At 37.0% G+C, this 13791-nt stretch overlaps 1 protein-coding gene across 4 annotated transcripts in view; it reads left to right on the top strand.

Annotated features, from left to right (window-relative positions):
- LOC103491690 (uncharacterized) overlaps positions 1-13791 on the top strand; it is a 68422-nt gene that overhangs the window by 28004 nt on the left and 26627 nt on the right. For all 4 annotated transcript variants that reach the window (XM_008451737.3, XM_017045351.2, XM_017045350.2 and 1 more), the window contains 5 exons: positions 71-194; positions 6854-6988; positions 8940-9020; positions 10107-10220; positions 10359-10438. In XM_008451737.3, coding sequence (XP_008449959.1) covers positions 71-194; positions 6854-6988; positions 8940-9020; positions 10107-10220; positions 10359-10438 — 534 coding nt within the window. The remainder of the gene's footprint in view (positions 1-70; positions 195-6853; positions 6989-8939; positions 9021-10106; positions 10221-10358; positions 10439-13791) is intronic.

Here is a 13791-nt window from a genome sequence, read left to right as displayed (position 1 = left end):
ACCTTTCTTTAATGTACTCTTATTGTGTTGTGAAAATTATAAGAATGTGAGTTCTTACATCTCTTATCAGGTCTTCTCTTGCAAGCTATATTCTTGGCCTTGATGAGAATAATTCAGCGAATAAGAAACACGTGGAAGATGTATTTCTATCTGTATTTTCAGCACTACTTGATGGGCTTCTATTACGAGCTCAGGTTTCCTTTCCTGTTCTGCTTGTCCTGGATTCACCAAACACAATGTTGGTCTTAGTTGCTTTCTTATTTGAGCGTGTGCTACTTTATTTTCTGCTATCTGTTGAATAGACAGTTAGAAACATGCCTAGTTCATTATTGGGCGGAATTTGTTGTGTGTTTTTTAAAGATATATGTAGTTAAGTAGTTCTGCTGCATTAGAACGTAACATTTTGCAGCTTCTTTGAATTCTATTATGATGAACGTGATGATGTTTATCTCTTATATATATATATATAAGAAACATCAAACGACTTCATTCCTCAACCAAAGAAGCAATTTGAAGCTTCTTGCATTTTGCATTATGGAAACTAGAGTTTTGAACATGAGGCAGAAACCAGTGGTTACAATCTTGAGGAGCTAGTTGTTTTTTTTTTTTTTCCTTTTCCCTCTCCAAAGATTTGCAAGGAAAATGTTCATCAGTATTTTTGTGGCTCTAAGTGGAATTCACAAGCTTATTTTCCTCGGGAATATGCAGTCAAGGTCTTGCTTTTTGATATATGTTTTGAAAGAGATTAGCCTATCTTCCAAAGTTCTTCTTAAGTCTTATTGTTCGGTGTGATTTGGTCTGTTCAAAGGTTGCTTCGTGCTGCTTTGTCTCTGAATATTTTGAAGGACTTACAATTCAAGACGTCATCCTTGTTGGATTCCATCGTTCATAGAAGCCAAGGATCAGGAGGTGCCTTTTGCCTTGGCGGATGACTTGGTTGGAGTCAGCAAAAACTTTAGCCTCCTCGTGGTGCTCCCTCTCCGAGGATTTTGAGAATTACTCGGTGCGAGATATAAGCCTAAATTGGTCGTCATTTCTTTAGATGGATGTTCAGTCTTTATTTGTATTTTATTTGTGTTGTTAGTTTTGCTTTTGCTTTTTCTTTTGGACATTAGATATTTGTTTTTGTTTATTTTATATCGTTTGGATAAGATGAGGGTGCTAAGGGGGTGTCAACCTAGTTGAGATGTCTAGGGACAATTCCTGATCCTTGGTTTAAATGCTCATTGTATAATCCTTTTAGCTTCTATCTCATTATTAATGTATTAACAAAGAGGCTGTCGTAAAAAAATCTTGTGGGGTTTCGAAGGATCATAGTCAAAGTATTGGATTGTACCAACCTCTTCCAATGGGTTTGATCTTAGGCCTTCCTCGAATGAAATGTGGTTATAATGGAAGTAGAATGTTGTATTATTGATAACTTGTTTTTTCGCATTTCGTACGAGGATGGATCATTTCATTTCAAGTGGAAGATGTAGAAGCCAACTTAATACTGTCATTATCATACCCCCAGCTTATATGGTTTCACGAAGCCATTTCAGTTTATAGCCACAAACCAGAAGATAGATTCTTTTTCAAAAATGAAAAAGTTGAACTGGAGGCTTAGAGGAGCCGACGGTTGACTAGTAAGGAACCCAACTTCCTTTTTGAGATTCCTCTTGTAATATGTTTCTAAGGAACTTGGTTTGTGGGTAGAACTATAGGATTAGGGTTGATGTCAGACACAGTACTAGGAGTAGGTTCGATAAGGTCTAAGTGTTGTTAGACTCTTCACTCACACTCTCCCCTTGAAGATGGCTAACGGGAAAGTAGGGTCGGTCCTCACAGAAAGTAACATCCATAGCATTGAAGTATTTCCTAGACCGCGAATGAAAATATTTATAACCGCGCTAATGAAGGAGATAACCAACAAACAAACAAGCCTGAGCTCGAGGGGTAAATTTGGTTTGATTAGGGTCGAAATTGTGGACATAAGTGGTACACCCAAATACATGAAGGGGAAACTTAGAGATTAGACAAGTAGTGGGGTAGGACTCTTTAAGACAATCTAAAGGAGTCTGAAGGTGAAGGATACGAGAAGACGTTCTACTGATTAAATAAGTTGCTGTAAGAATCGCATCTCCCCACAGGTTTGAAGGAAGGGAAGTAGATAGCATAGGAGAGCATGCTACTTTCAGAAGATGATGGTTCTTTCGCCTGACCACCTTATTTTGTTGAGGAGAGTAGGCATACGAGTTTGGGTGGACAATCCCCTTGGAGGCTAGGAATTCATTAAGGTTATGGTTTTGAAATTCTCGACCATTATCACTTCGAAGGATTGCAATTTTTGTATGGAATTGTGTTTCAATTGTGTGATAGAAGTTTTGAAAAAAAGAGGAGACCTCAGATTTATTGGTGTTAAGATAGACTTGTAAGACAGGTATGATCCTCAATGAAAGTTACAAACCACCGTTTCCTAGAAGAGGTGGTGACCTTGGAAGGACCATAAAAGTCACTATGGTTAAGGGTAAACGGTTGTATGGGTTTGGGAAATGAAACTCAATGTTGTTTAGTTTGAATATACACATCACAAGATAGAGAGGAGACATCAATTTTAGAAAAGAGATGGGGAAACAAATATTTCATAAAATTAAAGTTTGGGTGGTTCAACTGAAAATGCCACAACCTACAATCATGTTCATAAGTGCTAAAATAGGAAAACAGTAAACTAGCCCTAAAGATACTACTATCAGAGGTATCATCATCAAGGATATAAAGTCCCCTGCTATGCTGGCCAGTGCCAATTGTCCTCCCCAAGCTCATGTTCTGAAGACAAACAAATTCAGGTAAGCAGATAGCTCTGTAATGCAACTAACGAGTGATCTTGGTTATAGATAGCAAGGTTTAAAACAGTTTAAGCATAGGCAAAACATTCTGGAGAGCAAGATCGTCAAAGGGAACTATTTGTCCTTTGCCAGCAATCGAGGTTAGAGAGCCATCTGCTATCCGAATTTTTCATTACTGGCACAAGGGACATAAGAGATAAATTGCTCTGAAGAACCTGTACTGTAGCCCCTGAGTCTAAAATCTAGGGATTCTTCTCATCAACACTAATAAGCCCTAAGGGGACGAGGCATACCTGACTGAACAATGACACCCAGAGTAGGAGTCTTGGTCTGGCTTGTAGTAGGGCTAGTCTACTGAGAGGTGCTGGCAGTGGTAGTCTCACTAACGTGGGCACGTCCCGAGTTTTGTTTCTCGTTAGAGGACCATTTCTTACCTTTTGGGGGACGATTGTGGAGTTTCCAACACTGATCCTTGGTGTGCCATTGTTTCTTGCAGTGCTCACAAACATGGATTGATCTTCCATTATTTTTGTCATTATCCTGAGTTAAGGACCGTGCACTAAAGGCAGCAAAGTCAATGGTAGGGGTAGTCAGTATACCCATGGCATTAGTACTGTCTTTTTAAAGATTGACTTCAAAGCATACTTTCTATTGGGAAGGAAGGGGTCTTTGTCCGAGTATACGGCCACAAATAGTATCAAATTTGGGATCAAACCCTATAAAGAAATCATAAATACGGTCAGCCTCCTCAAGTTTTGCATATTGTATACCGTCATTTGGCGTATCCTAAACTGTCTCCCTGCACAAATTCATCTCTTGCTAAAGAAGGGAGAACTCATTGAAATAGGAAGTCACGTTTAGGGTCCATGAAAAATAATTTTGACCATTTAATTTCTCACTTGGAAATTCCTTGTGGAGGATCCCAAAGCGCTAGTTATATAATTCGAAGGCAAATTAAGGAATGAAGTTACCGGGTTCTTGGAATACATCAACAACTCGGTTGGTTTGGAATGCGTCAAAGACTTGCCCGCTTCAACATTCGATCTGTTATGGGGTTGGTCAGTCCTGTTACCCTAGAGAAACGGTTGCTGCAAAGGGTCAACAGACAGCGGATACTTGCTGTACAGATTTACGGTAGAGGGTTGCTGTTCGGAGGGCATAGGCGGCGCGTGGGGCTGCGGCTGGCTGGAAGGGTATGACGGTTGGAAATCTGATGGTGCGTAGAGGGGACTGGCTTGGGCGGTGAGATGAAACGGCGTCGGCAGTGGGCCCATGCGCCGGACAGGAGCAGCACATGAAGGTCAGACGGCGGCGCGTACAGTTGTGAGGCTACTCCCATTAGGTAGATTGGTGGTCTTGAAGGTTAGGCAGGTTCAGGTTCAATCTGGGTTTCTCCTAGGTTGGTTTCTAGGGTTTCGTTATTGCTTATTTCTGATATCATATTGAAAGCAATTACCACCAATATGAGGCTTACGTGGAAGCCCGAGAATCGGGAGAAAAACCATGATATTTTTAGTTTTATTATTTTTTGATGATTTACAAAGGTACAATGAGGGAGATTAAATAAAATACACAAGGGCATAAGAAAAAAAGGAAAACAAAATTATGGTAAGCTTTCCATAAATAAAATTTCCAAAAATACCCTAAAGGTTAGGCCCACAAAATCTAACAGACAAAAATATCTAGCACTCTAAAATTATTCTTTGGTTCTGATGTCATTATCAAAACTTTGTCTGTGAAAAGTACTTTACTCCATTTGGATCAAGGTGAGGTGGAAGAATTTGTTGAATACTCGGGGAAATTGCAAGTTTGTCGCCATTTTCATTTAAATTTTGAAAAGTGGAACATAATGTTGCATGGTCGTTCGGAAGTCGTGAAGGGCTTTGTCCGGTGGATTTTGATTAAAAGTTCACCCTTAGACTACCGGAGACGGCAAAACTTTGAAGCTATTGCGTCTTATTTTCGCGGTCTAGTATCTATTGCAAATGAAACATCGAACATTGTTAGTGTTGTTGAAGCACAAATTCAAGTTCAAAAAAATTTATGTGGTTCTATACCATCTACTGTAGAAATCTCAAATGAAAAAAGAGGTAACATTTTTCTGAATTTTGGAGATATTGAATGTTTGGAACCCCCGATCAAAGTTCAAGGTGCTTTATTTATAAAAGATTTCTCCAGCCCAATTGACTTGGCTCATCTAAAGCAAGTTTTGATTGATGAAGAGATTCTTCCGATTCCATATCAAAGTTCACGTCTTGTTTGTTGATGCTTAAAAAAGAAAGCCAGTTTCAGATTCCACTGGATTCTAAAAACATAGACTCGCTGACCGCTTTATTCCTATAGCCGATGGAAGATTCAAGGGGAATCGATGAAACTCATGCTTGTTGGAAGAGAGAGGCTAGGACGTCCCATGGAGTTCTTGAAAGTAGCCTAAGGGTCTCAAATCCTCTTGGTGTGAAAAGCCCCTCTCAAAATTCGCCAGTTGTAAGCCCCCAGTAGGAAGTCCAAAAGTCAAGGGCCATTAAAGAGCCATCTTTAAGGATTAGAGAGAAAAAGAAAATGGTCTCCAGAAGTGAAAGGAAAAATGCAGGGGAATTTCGAAAAGCAACCTTTAGAGAGGAAAGAGAATTTTTTGGCTGAACATACTTTATTGCCAATTGGAATTCCAAGCATTAGTACAGATGGGAAAGCAGGTCTTTCCAAGTTACTTCCCTCATCCTTGTCAAAGTTTTTTGCTTCTATCCCCATTGCAGATTCTGTACCCTCAGTAAAAGCTCGATCTTCCAACTCTTCCTCCGTTGCTCTTTCTTCTTCTTCCCTCTCTTCCTTGGCCAAATCTCGGTCAAAGGCTAAGTCTAGAAAACATCCAAAATCAAGGGCTCTCCCACATCCCGTCAAGACTTTCCCAAAGCATTTTGTGAGAAGGAAAAGGGTTAAGGAGGGCCTTAAAATAAAAGTAAGTTCTCTCCCCTCTCTCCTCTCTCCTTTCTGTGAGCAACTTTGTAACGATCTAGCCATCCAAGAAATTTGTCATGAAAGACCCTTTGATTTCTTTCAAATCATAGAAGCTGCCTTAGCGATTCTCCTCCTAGAAGCTGCCTTAGCGATTCTCGACAATCCTTAACACCCACGACATAGAACAAAGTTTTTCAACAACTGTAACGTATAGTGTTATTTATTTTTACAATTTTTGTTTGAAAATGGTATTTCTTTGTTTTGGGGGATTTTGTTGTATTATCAGATTGTTTAAAATTGCTGTGTTGTCATTTGGTAGTTTGTTGTCTTTAGAGTGTATTTTGCTTTTAGAGGTATGGTTCAAATTATATTCGCATGGGTTTGGTTTTTCTTTTCAATGAAAGCCCGGATGTGATGAGAGTGCTATGAGGTTTCAACCTAGTTGAGATGATCGGGTGCACTTACTGATCTCACAAGCTTTGATCTTGTATGTGATGGAACTCCTTGTAATCAATTATAATCTCTCTTTATTGAAAGTAATTCTCAATTACAAGTAATGATCCTCTCTCTCGGTTATTCTTTCTTTCAAGAATTAACCAAATACTTCCTCATAAGATTTTTCCTTCTATTCACTGGACTTCTATAGTTATTTATAATGCACATATTCAACTACTTCTTTAACAGATTTCCTAACTAATTTGCTAACTGACCATAACAATTTTCTGTTAACAGATTTACTAACAAACTTAATTGCTTTTCTTTCTTCTACTGTATGTTTGAATGATAGGGGTCTATCAGTATGTTCATTGTACTCAAATATTACTTTGTCTATTCATTTTCTTAATGAAGAGGCTTGTTTCCTCTTTTTTTAGAACATATGTAACTAAAACCATGTCTATTATTATGTTTCTTAACTAGATATTTAGGCAGCCGTTTTTCTAACTTCTGCTCGTTTTGGTTGTCAAAATTTTGGTTTCCTATGAACTTAGTATTTTCTTCAATTGATAACACTCTATATGTTACAATTCTTGTATGGTATTAAGGCAACTTATCATCTTCTTTGTGATTGATAGGTGATTGAATCTGCTTTCAACGAGGAAAGAGGAATGATAGACCTACCGGATGGTCTTATCCATTTTAGAATGAATATCGTTGAGCTTCTGGTGGATATTTGTCAAATTTTAAGGTCTTCCAGATTTATGGAAAAGGTATGCTCATTTGTGGATGTGCTTTATCAATGGTAAACTAGTATGAAATAAATCTGGTTTCGGCACTATATTCATATCTGTTAAATGATAAGAACATTCAGACTTCTTAACTTTCCATCGAATAATATTGAACTGAAGATTTTGGTGCTTGGAGCTGATAATAAATGTTAGAGAAGAATGACGAGTGCAAAACAATATACTTATGAAAGTAAATCCTAGCGGAACTAAAGAAAGAATTCTCACGTTGTTGCCTCTGCCTCATTGGTACTTTTCTGGATGATAACATTCTCGTGAGATTTGAAGATGAAAGAATGTTCAGAAGCCGTGGTCAATTGAGATAATTTTGCAGCTATAATTTTAAAGTAGATAAATTGAATCTTGGAAAGCAGAAGAAACAAGAAGTAAAAATGAGGATTGGAGGTTGGATGAAACTTCAGAATTTTTCTTTTAACCATTGGAATAATGATGATTCTGTTGGGCCGCCCATTATATTACAATATAGTAGGAGGGGGAAAAAGAGGAATGCACGTGTAATGGGGAGTGTGGCTGCTAAGGCTGGGCCCCGCAGTTAGTTAGGAGGGAAAGAGGGATTTAAATAGCAGAGAGGGGTACGGAAGTGGGAAAATCATTTGTCTTCATCCCTGAGAGATTGGATAGGCAGTGGGAGGTATTTTCTATCTTTGTTCTTGTTGCATTCTGTTTCTTGTGAGGTAATTGACATTTTATCAATCCTTTCTTTGTACTGATTCTGATATTACAATTGAATAAGATGACTCTCAGTTGGTGTTCTATAAGATTCCTTGAAGCCCTAGGCAGGTTACTTGGGGGGATCCGTAAGATGCTCTACCGATATGGCAATACCTTGAATTTCTTTGATATCAAATTGAATTGATCATCATTTATTGTTCCTTTGTACATTTCTTTACTCTCACTACTGTTGAAGTTGTATCTTTTGACTCTTGCTCTATTTTCCTTTTTTGAATGAAAAATGTCTTTTCTTGTTAAACAAAGAGATATTTGTCCCTTTTTTTTATTTTGTTTATCAATAAATTTTTGTTTCTTATAAAGTAAAATAAATAAATAAAAATGAGAGGGGTGTAGATGAGACTGATGAGTTTTGTAGTTTTCTTTTGATAACTTACCACTAAACCTAAAACTTTAAGAGACGGAGAATATCTTTTTTCCATTTGATGATAGAAAAAAATTGGTCCAAACGTAGGACTTCTTGTTTGATACCATGTTAAATCACTTAAAGTATATGCTTCATTGTGACAACTGTTTGGAGCAACATTTCTATGGATTTTAATTATGTACCACTAACACTCCCCTTCACGAGTGGAAATCAATTTTAATCGAGGAAAAAACAAACGATGCAAGGGCTTGAACATAGGTGGCATCCTTGACCATACTGTTCTAGTACTATTTTAAATCACTAATTGATCCAAAAGCTTAAACTAGTGGGTGAGGGAAAATTTAATTGGATATTACTGAAACAGATATTAATACTTTATATTCTCTTGTATTGAACAATTGGAAGTTGGAACTCTTGTCCGTACTTCCAAGTATTTTTGCTTTCACTTTGTATTATATGTTGTTCTTTTATCTCTCCTAATCGATAGCTCATCCAAATTCGTCTATTTGATATTTCTTGAGGGTAATATAGGATTATGGATGTGTTAGAAACAGTACCCTCATTGGAAGCTAAAGAGTTCAGTTTTGGTTTTGTCGGCTCTAAATGCTTCTATTTGAAGGATTCGAGAGTATCAAATGAGAGATAAGAGAGAAAATATGCCTTACTGCAGCTGCGAGGAGGGTGGGGATTTCAAAATATTTGCATTCCTGCTGCTTCTCAGTTTTCCCCTATTTTCTTTTGCACTTTTTTAATAGCCATCTGTAATCTTAATTTTGCTCTCTATGATTGGTTTTTCTCGTTTTCTTTTTCTTTTTGTAGCTCTTCTTTAGTGGTTGGACCAATGGTAATGTACCAATTCCTTGGAAGGAAGTGGAGAGCAAATTATTTGCCCTTAATGTGGTGAGGCAACATACCAACCGTTTTGTTTGTTTCTTATATTATTAGATGTAACAAACTGGAGAGCATTTATGTAGCTCTCGGGTCCTTGTTACATTTCAGTATCTTAATGGAAAGTGCTTGATTCCTATGAGATAAAAAGAAAGAAAAAGATGGAAAGACAAGATAACCATCATGAAACACTAGAATATTCATGGAGAAATAATAATTGATTCAGCAAGTACTTCCTTTCTATATCATTATTATAAGGGAAATTATTATTATTATTATTATTATTATTATTATTATTATTATTATTATTATTATTATTATTATTATTATTTTGAAAAGGAAGCTGACCTTTTCATTGAAGAAATGAGAAAAGACTCTGCTCAAAATACAATAAAGCCAAATATAAAAACAGAGTACTATGACAAATACACATAAATGCTAAGCTGAAAAAATAAAAGCATTCCAATTTAATCATAAGTCTTTGCCAACAAAAAAAAAAAAAAAATATAGACTTCGAAAGAGAGCACCAGGAAGAAACAGTAATCTGAGCAACTTTAAAATGATCCAAGATAGTAGTGATCTATCATGAAAAACTTTAATTCCTTTCAGACCAGATTTTAGCAAGAATTGCTTTCTCCGCATTTGACAAAATCAATTGAGATTTACGCATCAAATCTGGACCAGCCAAAATGTGAACCACATTGTTCTTTTATACGATTAGTTGAAACCATATACATTTGCCCATCCATCCTTGATAATAAGCTAATTGCCCAATCTTCCAAACGCTTCTACATCCTGCATTCAAGATCAATAGATCTCCAAATCGGTTTGACTACACTTCTATTCCTTCTTTAATTTGTTTTTCTTAAATCGTTATTCTCTTCCAAAAGAAGAAAAGAAAACAAACCACCTTCCAGATTAATGTTCTTGTTTTCTGTTACTTTCTTTACGTAGTTTTCAAGGCCCTAGGTGTTCTAATATGCTGTCTTTGGTTGTTTTCTATGAAAAAAAGATGACTCCCACAAGGAGTTAAATAGAAATAATCATGTGAAGTTTTTTTTCTTATTTGTATGATTAAACAAATTTGTATCATTACAGGTCGCTGAGGTAGTCCTACAGGAGGGTCAAACCTTTGATTTCGTCGTAATAACGCAACTGGTGACCATGTTGGCGGCTAGACCTTCAAATGAGATCAAAGGCGTAATGTGCCTTGTATGTTGGTACCTTACACTTCTCCAGTGCGAATAGCTTAGTTTATCTAGACCTCAATGGGAAGCTTTATGGCCTCATAAACCAGAAGGTGCACAGTACTATCATTTATCTAACCCTTGTTTAAAAATGCCACTCCAGGTTTATAGATCACTGGCAGAAGTTGTTGGATCTTACTTTAGGTCAATTTCTGCTTTTCACACAGATGCCAGACCCTTGCTGTAAGAACTCTCCTTTATTTTCTTTTTCTTTTATGTTTTTCCCAATTTACAGGGTTCAATTCTTATTGATTGTCCATTTTGTTATTGGATGTGCTCAACTTATAAGTTTATAATCATTTTCTCAAGATCAAGCTGATTTGTTAAGGCTCAAGTAGTTCTTGTTAAATCATCAATCAGCTAAAAATCAAGCTGATGGATTCTGGTAAATTTAATTGGTTATATCAATTGTCTAACATTCTCCATCACTTGTGGGGTTGGAAATTTGTAGAAGACCCAACAAGTGAACATCACTATTAATTGGGAAGAAGAAGATACTGTAGGGTTTCAAATACAAGATGATCTTCTTTGATTACTGTGTTGAATCACCAATTATCCCAAAATGAATATTGGTAAATTTAATCATATCAGTTACTACCATTCTGTGCTCTCTTCTCTCTCCTTTCTTTCCTTCTTCCTCTCCCCTTTTTCCGGCTAGCCTCCCCTTCCAGTCAACCTCCGTCGTCATCCAGTTATGTTTCTTGCGAAGTTCCATAGTATTCCCAAGTTTTTGTTCAAAGTCTCCAGGTTTATTTTGAATATGGATATCAAAAGTTGTTGTGTAAATAATCTTTATTTCGGGATTTGGCATGAGAGGACCGATTTAGCTTGTAAGATTTGACTTTTTAAGAGGAAGGTTCTCTTCTTTTTCTTCTTTACAAGGGTTTAAAGAAAGGTTGGTGGAAATGCTTCAATATCCCGTCAAGGATTTCTTTCAGAAGATGAATAGAAACTAAAATGATTTCTAGGCTATTTGTTTATAATAACTGGAAAGATATCATTAGAACTTTGGAGGAAAACTTCCAATCCAAAATCTGCATCAACCCTTTATCTGCAGATAAGTCCATAATTCATCTTATCGAGGGAACTTGGAAAATTTGATTGAGAATCCTGGTAAATGGAAACGTTTTGGGCCCTTTCATATTCTATTTGAGAAATGGAACAAGCTTAAGTATGGCAGACCAGAAGTTATTTCAGGTTTTGGGGGATGGTTGTCCATCAATAACTTACCGTTTGATTATTGGAAAAAGGATGTTTTTGTTGCAATTGGGAATTACTTCGGCAAACTCAAGAGCATATCCTTGGACACATTGAATATGAAGAAAGTACCAAAGGCCAAAAGTAAGGAAAGCCCTGAGTGGATTTATTTCAGCAACAATCGAATTGAAGGATAAATCTCGTAGAAACTTCTATCTTAGTTTTGGTGATATTGAAGTTATGGAAGAACCTTTAATCGTTCAAAATGCCCTTTTTATCAAGGCTTTCTCGAACCCTATTGACTTGGCCAGATTTAATAAAGTTTTGAAAGATGAAGGTTTAGATTTGAATGTCTTAAATCTAGATTGGGATTTTCTCCCTTCGTCCATTTCAAAGCGAAGCTTCTAAAAGAACCCTTTTGTTGACCTCATTAGTAACTCTGTGCAAGCTTTTCTGATCGGGGATCCTTCCTCATCTCACCGAAGTAAGTTTGAAAGAGAAAATGAAGAGTTGCAATCACCAAGGAGAGGGAAAATTGCAGCCTAGACTTTTGCATTATCGAGTGACCAGATTAATTCGTTTGATACCTCATTAAAGGAAGGTAAAAGGCAAAAAGTCGCCTGCATGGCTCTCAGACTTCTTCAAATTACCGGTAGCTACCATCTGCACCATCAGAGCATTTTGTCCCCTCTCCATTTGGTGCTCCGGAGCCCTTCAAAAATTCCTCCGGCCAAGCTCCCATCCACTCTTCATCATCAAGCTCTTTCTTCTCTTCTACCCTGCACTCAATAGCTAGATTGGGGTCAAGATTAAAATCGAAAAGAAAAAAATCTTCGAAGGTCTTCCCACATTGTCTTAAGCCTTTTTCGAAAATTTTCATTCCAAGGAAAATCTTGGTTAAGTGTTCCTTAAGAGCTTAGATTTTTGATCAAGCTCAAACTTGTTAGTGGCAAATCGTGTTTGTTTTCAACCTTCAGCTCATTCCAACAATTTCAAGGAGTTTTTAGAGACTAATCCAGATTTATTGGAAGCTAGTTGTACATAATTGCGAGCTCCAACCTGTTCTACAAAGTCTAGTTCTAATTCATTTCGTCCTACGCATTTTAAGTATGTTGAGGCTTCTTTACCCAACTTGAAGGTGAAATTCTTGAGGAGCTCCATGAGCAAAATCCCTCTCCATCCCTCTAGAAAAAAGGGGGAGTCCTCTAGCGACTCTCCTTTTAGCGTTAGTAGTGAGGAAATGAAGCATTTTGATAAGACTGTTGAGCTTGAGGGGTAGAGACATTTTGGGCCTCTAGAAACAGATCTTAATGCCCTTTTCCAGTGCGTGGAAGATCCAATTTCGGAAAAACTGCCCCTGCCACTCGCCCTTTTCTTCGGCGTTGCAAAATACCAGATCATCTAAAATCAATAGTTTGTTGATTGCGGAGTTATTCTAGTATGATCCTTAAAACGTCCATTGCAGTCCCTCTAGTTGTTGAACCATTGCTGCCTTTCCCAGAACTCTTTCGCGTGGGTGGATGAGTTTAAGCCTTGTTGTTTGTGGTAGCATGCTTGATATTGATTTTGAGTTTTGGTTTTCGTTTTTATGGCTTACCAAAGGGGAGTATTTTCTGGAGAGTTCTTTTGGAATCAGTTTCGGCTTGTTTTGGAAGATTTATGTGAGTTCCTTTGGGTTCTAGATGGCACTGACAAGAACAGTTATGAGGTTGTTGGCTGCTTCTCTTCGGCGCTTCTCTTTCTCTTGACTCCTCTCATATTGAAGATTTGGCTGTGCAAGTTATTATTTTCGGATGGACTCTTCTTGAGAGAGTTGTCAAGTTTTGATTTATATTTAGATTTCTACGAATATTTCGCCTTGGAAAGGTTTTGTTCCGTTTGTTACTTTTCTGTTTGACTTTGTTTGTTTAGGCTGCCTTCTTTTTGTTGCCTAAGTTTTTCACTTTAGATCGTATTCTCCTCTAGTTCTTTTGCTCTTAGTACACTACTCTTGTACTTTGAGCTTAAGTCTCATATATTATCATTAATAAAGAGGCTTGTCTCCGATTCAAATCATTGTTTTAAAAATGTTTAAAAATTTTCTGTCACCTCAGACTTTTTTTTCAAGTAAACCCAAGATAAACGAGTGGGATCATCAATAAAAGTAACAAACCATCTTTTTACAGTGTGAGTTGCAATTTTAGACGAACCCCAAACATCACTATGAATTAAAGAAAAAGGTTTTGGAACGTATGTGGATCGATGATTTTTTGCAAAAATATGACTTTCACAATCAAAAGATGAACAATCAACCCCTTTAAATAAATTTGGAAACAGATGTTTGAGATAAGAAAAATCGA

This window comes from Cucumis melo, chromosome 6, assembly GCF_025177605.1.
Source record: "Cucumis melo cultivar AY chromosome 6, USDA_Cmelo_AY_1.0, whole genome shotgun sequence".
NCBI lineage: Eukaryota > Viridiplantae > Streptophyta > Magnoliopsida > Cucurbitales > Cucurbitaceae > Cucumis > Cucumis melo.
This window is presented reverse-complemented; position numbering and strand designations above follow the sequence as displayed.